The 8,895-nt window shown below is 42.3% G+C and overlaps 1 protein-coding gene across 1 annotated transcript in view; it reads right to left on the minus strand.

Annotated features, from left to right (window-relative positions):
• LOC115082424 (LIM homeobox transcription factor 1-alpha-like) overlaps positions 1–8,563 on the minus strand; it is a gene marked incomplete at its 5' end in the record, with an annotated part of 67,543 nt that extends 58,980 nt beyond the window's left edge. Inside the window, 1 exon segment of the mRNA XM_029586658.1 lies at positions 8,394–8,563. Within this exon segment, the coding sequence (XP_029442518.1) occupies positions 8,394–8,563 (170 nt within the window).
• Positions 8,564–8,895: the final 332 nt, after the last annotated feature.

Raw genomic sequence — 8,895 nt, forward strand, 5'->3', positions numbered from 1 at the left:
AACTCTACCATCACCAAAAAAAACCTAAGCCAAGATTTAGCTATCTTTTTCAAGGACAAAATTTCCAAAATAACAGATGCCTTCAGCACCTCATCAAACTCCAATATTCTAACTTCAACAAACAACATCTCTCCTTGGCTCGACTTCAGACCCATCTCCATCACGGAAACAGAAAAAATGCTGAAAAAAATCAATCCTGCACGCCACGACCTTGACACCATTCCCACTCGAGCACTTAAAGAAATTGCTTATCCTTTAGCCCCTACAATTGCAGCCATCATCAACAAATCGCTAGAGGAAGGCGAGCTACCTCCCAAGCTAAAAACCGCCACTGTTACACCTCTTTTAAAGAAAAAAAACCTCAATCCTAATGACCTAAATAATTACCGCCCAATCTCTAACCTACCCTTCTTTGCCAAAATGACTGAGAAGGCTGCTCTGAAACAACTCATCGATCATCTTGATGATAACAAAATTCTTTATCCCACCCAATTCGGCTTCAGAAAAAACTGCAGTACGGAAACTCTCCTACTTAACCTTTCCAATACCATCCTAAGAGGACTCGACAACAAAAAAGGTCACCTTCTGATTCTGCTGGACCTCTCTGCAGCCTTCGACACAGTGGATCACAAAATTCTGATTTCCAACCTTGAATCTATTGGGCTTGCTGGCAAAACTCTTAGTTGGTTTACTTCCTTCCTTAATAATAGATTTTTCAAAGTTTCTTTTAACAATGTATCTTCAAGCCCTATCCCCCTCGAAACAGGTGTACCTCAGGGATCGGCTCTATCTCCCATTTTATTCAACATCTACCTTATTCCTTTATGCCATCTCTTATCAAGCCTTGACATAACTTATTACATGTATGCTGATGACATACAAATTCTCGTTCCAATCTCCTCTACGATAGAAGATGCCATGTCAAAAGCAGCCTCTCACCTTGATGCAATCAGAAACATGTTAATCCACCTCAAATTATGCTTAAATATGAGCAAAACTGAATGTATCCTAATTAACAGAAAAAACCTTGGATTAAAAACAATACCACCCTTTCACTTCGATAAGACCCTCATCCAACTTAAAGAAAACGTGAAAGACCTGGGTTTTTGGTTAGACATTGATCTAAATTACAAAAAACACATCTCTACAAAAATTAAAGAAGGCTTTCATAAACTTCAAATAATCAAACACCTAAAACCTCTTCTTCACCCCCACGATTTAAAAACCATACTTCAAGCCCTCATCTTTTCCGGCTTGGATTACTGCAACTCCCTTTTGATTGGTCTACCAAAATCATCTTTGAGGCCCTTGCAGCTACTTCAGAATGCTGCTGCCAGATTTCTAACGGGTAAAAGCAAATATGATCGCATTACCCCTGTCCTCAACCAATTACAATGGCTCCCAATAGAAAAAAGAATTGAATACAAAGTTCTTTCATTGATCCACAATGCAATCTACAAAGCCGACTACACTGCCTTTGATGACATTATACACATACTTCGCCCTCAACGCACAACAAGAACTTCTAGTAAACTGCAACTTGTGATTCCCTCACTCCCAAATGCCAAACTATCCTCCACCAGAAACAGAGCCTTCTCCATCATCGGACCAAAACTCTGGAATTCACTACCCCCTTCCTCACCGCGCAAGAAAACTCAAAATCCTTCAAAAAAGAACTAAAGTCTTGGCTTCTCAACCATTCTCTTAAGGACAACTCTCAATAACTTTATACTATAATCCCTTAACTGCCAACTTTAAATATTCCATTTGGACAACCTCTACTGATTCAAGCCACTGATGCCTCCTTTTTGAAGAACCCAGTTATATCTGCCTATCTATTCAGTGTATCTACCCTGTTTACACTATGTTCTTTGTTCACATCTCTTCTTTTGGTGCCATTCCCCACTATTGTTAAATTTAAAGTTTAATATCTTTCAATGTAACAAGTTGTTCTATATGTAAACCGGAGTGAAGGCAACTATGCTATACCTCAGTATAAAAAAAATGCTAAATAAAAATAAATAAGACCTTCAGCAAATGCTTGAAACCCACATTATTGGCTATCTGCAAGGGCTGGTCATCAATGGCAATCATTTCACCAATGCTTCGGGTTACAACCTTTAAGGCTGCCTGCCTTCTGCCCCGGGATAGCGTTACTGAAACCACACCATTTCCTCCATGGTGGGTTGTCGCTTCTGCCACATGGCAGGAGGCTGCTCGCCTGCCACCTGACTGCTAGAAGGGGCTGAGGGCATGGGGTGACTCTGCTCCTTTTCAACCACTTAACACTGCTGGAAAAAGGGGTCCCCTGACTGGTACTGCCACCATCCCCAGATGGCACTACTGTTGGGTGTTGTTTCTGCATATGATGCATCATGCCAAAATTAGTTAGATGTCCAATTTGCTTGCCTCGCTAATAGCTCTGGCACAGTAATTACAATAAGCAAAACGTGGGTCCTCCATCACTTTAAAGTGGCTCCAGATCAACGATTTCTTTCATGATCCCTTCTCTATAGCCTTCGGGGTAGATGCTAGCAGTGGAGCCGAAGTACCCTGATAAGCAATGCCAGGGGCATAAGTTACATTCTGTGCCTGCGCTGACTGCTCTTCCTCCTCCTCATCATCATCAGTTTCATCTCTCCCTGCAGCACTGAAGTGGAGGCTAAGACAGGACTAACTAATCCTCCTAAACCTTCTTCAGCTATTACTTCTTCCATTTCTGATGATGAGAATCCCACTCAAGATGATTCTTCATCAGAATCAGAAGCAAACAGTGCCAGTGGTACATTTTCAAAGCTAAGTCGAGTCTGCTCTTGCACTGCTGCTTTTGGGTGTTGCCATTTTGTCTTTCATGACTCAGCCTCCCCTTCCCTCATCTCCAAAACTACAGGGTCAGAAACAGGTGGTGGCGATGCATCATCTTAAAATTTCATTTTTTTCTGGATGGAACTGCCTGCTCCTCCAGAGATTTTAGATTGGAACAGGTCCCTTTTTAACTTTAATGGGGGACTGGCACTGCCTTTTGATGTGCCTCCTGTGCCAGTCCCAATCTCTTGACCACGTCTAGCTTTCCCTGACATTATGGATATAATGTCACTGCCTACTAGGGCTTTCAATTAAAATAATTATTTCCAAAAGAGGCCTAATGGGGATTTGGCTTCAGAGAGCACCGCTGTCCCAATATATGTGAATCTGCAAAACTGCCCACAGACCGCTGTATGTGCATGCACTAAACTTGTAACTACAAAAGAGGCTTACTGGGGATTTGGCTTCAGAGAGCACCGCTGTCCCAATATATGTGAGTCTGCAAAACTGCCCACAGGCCCACTGATGCCCAGTGCACTGCCTTCTTGGCTTAAAAGAGCACTGCTGTCCCAATATGTGAGTCTGCAAAACTGCCCACAGGCCCATTGATGACCAGTGCACTGCCTTCTTGACTTAAAAGAGCACTGCTGTCTCAATATATGTGAGTCTGCAAAACTGCCCACAGGCCCACTGATGCCCAGTGCACTGCCTTCTTGGCTTAAAAAGCACTGCTGTCCCAATTATGTGAGTCTGCAAAACTGCCTAGGGCCCACTGATGCCCAGTGTACTGCCCTCTTGGCTTAAAAGAGCACAGAGAGACAGTCTGAGTTCAATAAAAAAAACCAAAACTGCAGTGAAAAAAAAAAACCTGGCTTGGCACAGCAGCAAAAATGAAGAAATATCTTTTTCAATGGAAAATTCTATGAAACTAGCTAGAAATGGAATATATCTCCCACCCACAACACCCAAATCCTGCTTGCAACCTACCCCAGGGGGTAAAATATAAAATAAGCAGCAAAATGCCACTGCTAGCAGCTTATCTCAGTGGGACAGACAGAAAGACCATCCGAGATCAATAAAAAATGTGGTAAAAACAAATCATGGCTAGCTGGTGGCAGCACTGCAGCAAAATCGAACAAATATCTTTTTCAATGGAAAATTCTATCAAAGCAGCTAGCAATTGAATACAGATTTGTCACTCAGACTAGCTCTGAGTACAGCCACCTCCCCAGACCACCCCCGCAAAGAAGAGCGTGGCACGCCGATTGCTTAACGTATAAATAATATAGCGTCATCAGGAATAGCATCACAGAGCACTGAGTGAGAGCGGCGATTGGCTGCATTAGAAAAATACTTAGCTCTGATAGGTTGCATTCTGGTCTCCTTGCCAACCTGTCTGACCCACTCTATGACTCACAGGAAAAGGACGGTTTTTGCTATGGATACTCCCACATGGCCTTCTCCTATTTCAAACAGCCGCTAAGAAATCACTGCGAGCCAAAAGAATGAAACTAATATGATATGTTTTATTCATGGGGGAACACGATGCTTTTCGCAAACCCACGAATACAACGAATAGGGACTTATGCTTTGCAGATTGCCCATGCGTTGAACATAAGAACATAAGAAATTGCCATGCTGGGTCAGACCAAGGGTCCATCAAGCCCAGCATCCTGTTTCCAACAGAGGCCAAAACAGGCCAAGAACCTGGCAATTACCCAAACACTAAGAAGATCCTATGCTACTGATGCAATTAATAGCAGTGGCTATTCCCTAAGTAAACTTGATTAATAGCCGTTAATGGATTTCTCCTCCAAGAACTTATCCAAACCTTTTTTGAACCCAGCTACACTAACTGCACTAACCACATCCTCTGGCAACAAATTCCAGAGCTTTATTGTGTGTTGAGTGAAAAAGAATTTTCTCCAATTAGTCTTAAATGTGCTACTTGCTAACTTCATGGAATGCCCCATCATCTGCAAATTTAATTACCTCACTTTTGTATTCCTTGCCAGATCATTTATAAATATATTGAAAATCACGTGTCCCAGTACAGATCCCTGAGGCACTCCACTGCCCTCCCCCTCCATTGAGAAAATTGTCTCTGTTTCCTGACTTATAACCAGTTTGTAATCCAAAATGACATCACCATCTATCCCATGACTTTTTACTTTTCCTAGAAGTCTCTGAAAATCCAAATATACTACATCTACTGTTTCACGTTTATCTACATATTTATTAACCCCTTCAAAAAAGTAAAGCAGATTTGTGAGGCAAGACTTGCCTTGGGTAAAGCCATGCTGACTTTGTTCCATTAAACTATCCCTTTCTATATGTTCTGTGATTTTGATATTTAGAACAATTTCCACTATTTTTCCTGGCATTGAGGTTAGGCTATCTGGTCTCTAGTTTCCTGGATCGGCCCTGGAGCACTTTTTAAATATGGGGGTTACATTAGCCACCCTCCAGTCTTCAGGTACAATGGATGATTTTAATGATAGATTACACATCTTTACTAATAGATCTTAAATTTCATTTTTTAGTTCCTTCAGAATCCTGAGTTAGATACCATATGGGCCAGGTGATTTACTCCTCTTCTGTTGGTCAATCAGGCCTACCACATCGTCTAGGTTTACCATAATTTGGTTCAGTCCATCTGAATCATTACCCATGAAAACCTTCTCCAGAACCGGTATCTCCCCAACATTCTCTTCAGTAAACACCAAAGCAAAGAAATTGTTTAATCTTTCCACGATGGCCTTATCTTCTCTAATTGCCCCTTTAACCCCTCGATCATCTAATGGTCCAACTGACTCCCTCACAGGCTTTCTGCTTCGGATATATTTTAAAATGTTTTTACTGTGAGTTTTTGCCTCCACAGCCAACTTATTTCAAATTTTCTCTTAGCCTGTCTTACTAATGTCTTACATTTCACTTGCCAATGCTTATGATTTATCCTATTCTCTTCTGTTGGTTCATTCTTCCAATTTTTGAATGAAGATCTTTTGGCTAAAATAGCTTCTTTCATCTCCCCTTTTAACCATGCCGGTATCGTTTTGCCTTCCTTCCACCTATCATGATGTAATGTAAGGGAGGAGAAATAGCCTAGTGGTTAGAGCAGTGGACTGTGAACCAGGAGATCAGGGTTTGAGTCCTGCTGTCACTCCTTGTGACCTTGGGCAAGTCACTTTACCCTCCATTGCCTCAGGTATAAAAACTTAGATTGTAAGCCCTCTGGGGATAGAAAAATACCTACAGTACCTGAATGTAAACCAGTGTGATATCAGTATATATAAATACATCTGGACTGTGCTTCTAGGATGGTATTTTTTAACAATGTCCACGCCTCTTGCACACTTTTTAGCTTTGTAGCTGTTCCTTTCAGATTTTTTCTTTTTTCTCATTTTATCAGTTTCCCTTTAGAAGGTTTAGCACTAGAGCTATGGATTTGCTTACTGTCCCCTTCCAGTTATTAATTCAAATTTGATCATATTATGATCACTATTGCCAAATTCTGTGCTCCCCTGATCTAAAATTGTTCCCTCTCTCATCGGTTCCTGAACCAATTGCCTCATAAAACTGTAATTTATACAATCTGCTTTATCTCTCTAGCATATCCCGATGCTACATTTACCCAGTCAATATTGGGGTAATTGAAATCTCTCATTATTACTGCACTACCAATTTGGTTAGCTTCCCTAATTTCTCTTAGCTTTTTACTGTCCATCTCATCATCTTGGCCAGGTGGATGGAGTCTTATTTAAAGGCTATGATCCAGTCACAACACACCTCAGCAACAGGTCCCGCTACCTAAAGTAGAGCATGTTGCCTCAGCATGTGTCTCCAGCCTTGCTTGCCTTCAGTGTTTCTCTTCAGCCCAGTCTATCAGCTTTGTCTTTTGTGTTCCTTGCCTCTTGTGCTTCTCCTTGCCAGATCTCCCTTCCCATCTGTCCCTTCTTCTCTTCAAATAGATATCTGGATCAACCCTTGCCCGTTCTTGGATCACATTTAACTTCTGTCTGTCACCTACCTCTGCCTGCTTCCCGACATGCCAGATCACCACCTGCCATTGACCCTGCCATCCAAGGACCTCCCTTCCAGTTCACAGCAGAGACCCCACCTAAGAACTGCTGGCTCCAGCATCCAAAGGCTCAACCTGAATGGAACGAGGGCTGGTAAAGATGAAGCTCCAGCTGGGTCTCTGCTTTATCTCGCTCTGTCTACAGATGGTGGGAACTTGCAGGGCTCATTCCCTCAGGTTGTGCCAATCCTGCTTCAGCCTTGGGGTCCACGAAAGCAACATAGCCAATCATTTCACACTGCTACACATCACCATTTTCAATTATATAGTAGATGTGATAGCTGACTAAGGTGGTCATTCTCTAACGCTATCGCACGCGAAAAGGAACTTTTTGCACGTGAAAAGTCCCTTTTCACGTGAGCTAGCTCGGGGTGGAGCCAGCCCCTGAAGAGGAGGAATCGGGGCGGCACTAGGGCCGATGCCATGGTGACACCGCTGGCGGCAAAAGGTAAGATTCCTTATCACCGCTAGTTTCGCGCCGAATAACTACGCCTGGATTCTCTAAGGTCTGCGACCTTAGAGAATCCAGGCCTAAAATAGAAATTTCTTTTAATTCAACACCTGTTCCAAAGGCCTGATGAAAAATCCAAGTTTTCATTAGTTTTTTTTAAATTTTGTATCAGATGTTGTTTGTAACTTTTTCGGCATGGTATTCCAAATTAAGGGACCAGCTACGGAAAAACTCTCTGCCTTACTTTCCCCAGATGGGCATGATATATTGTGGGGATTTCTAATAAACTTTTATTTGCCTAGTGTAGGGCATGTTGCGGGGTGTGTACTCGCAATTCCAATCCAAACCATAGGAAGCCATTGGGACCTAGGAAGAGAGAAATCCGTCTTGGAAAATTCTCCTGATTGACTCAAGCTGCATGAGAGGAGAAAGAGAATTGGGAACTGTCTTAGAAACTGTTTCTCCTGTTTTGTGCATTTTGGACTGTTTGATGATTTTTTCTGCCTATCTGCACTTTGATTTTTGGACTTAATAAATACCTTTTTCTTCTTTTGAAACCTAAAGTTATGCGGATTGGTTTCCCTAAGTGATTTCTGGGTCTCGCTGGTGATTCCTGCTCCACAAAGCATGAATCTGCACATTTTTCCAGAGGCTGCAATGAGCTGGCTAATGCTCAGCAGCTTTGTAAGATGACTGCCAGTGAAGGCAGTATTATAAAAGTATTCCTTAGGTACTTCAGTTCTCTGGACAAGACATTAGTGATTAAAATAATATCTTTTTTCTATGTGTACTTTATCCTAATTGGTGAGACTAGAGGACGAGGAGTGGTATTACAGAGAACTGGAGATGATTCTGAAGAAAGCCTAAAATATGTGGTCAGGATGCTTCCTGTGCTACTGACCTACTGTGTGACCTTGGGCATATCTTTTCCTCTCACTGTGCCTCTGGGACTCAGTTAAAAGGACTTTTTTTTTTAAAACAATTTTAAAGCACCACTGCATCACTTAAACTCATAGAGTTCTCCATCAGATCAACAACTAAATATTAAAAACATACCTTCCTGCATGGTTTGGAGGAGACCTCGAATGAAGCTTTGAATGCCCTTCTCTGCTGGGTTGTCAGAATTGTTCTAGGTCGTTTGGGGCGTTTGTTATCTTTGCCATCTTCATCTCCTTTCCCTGTACTGTGTCCTGGTTTACACACACTTCCCTCATCATCGCTTTTACCTGCAAGGAACATAAAGACCATTATTACTACTACTACTACTACTACTACTACACGTTTCTATAGCATTATACTATAGAGATGTGAATCGTGTGCCCGATCGTCTTAACGATCAGGTTCGGATGGTGGGAGGGAAAAATCGGATCGTTAGAGATTGTGAATTGGAATCGTTCCGATTCCAATTCACATTGTTAATTTTTTAGTGAGGCCTGAGCAGATAAAACCCCACCGACCCCCCCCCCCAAAAAATGTTAAATTACCTGGTGGTCCAGTGGGGGGGGGGGGTCCTCGGCGCGATCTCCTGCTCTCGGGCCATCGGCGCCATTTTGGCTAC

The sequence above is a fragment of the Rhinatrema bivittatum genome, unplaced genomic scaffold (genome assembly GCF_901001135.1).
Source record: "Rhinatrema bivittatum unplaced genomic scaffold, aRhiBiv1.1, whole genome shotgun sequence".
In the NCBI taxonomy this organism is placed as follows: domain Eukaryota; kingdom Metazoa; phylum Chordata; class Amphibia; order Gymnophiona; family Rhinatrematidae; genus Rhinatrema; species Rhinatrema bivittatum.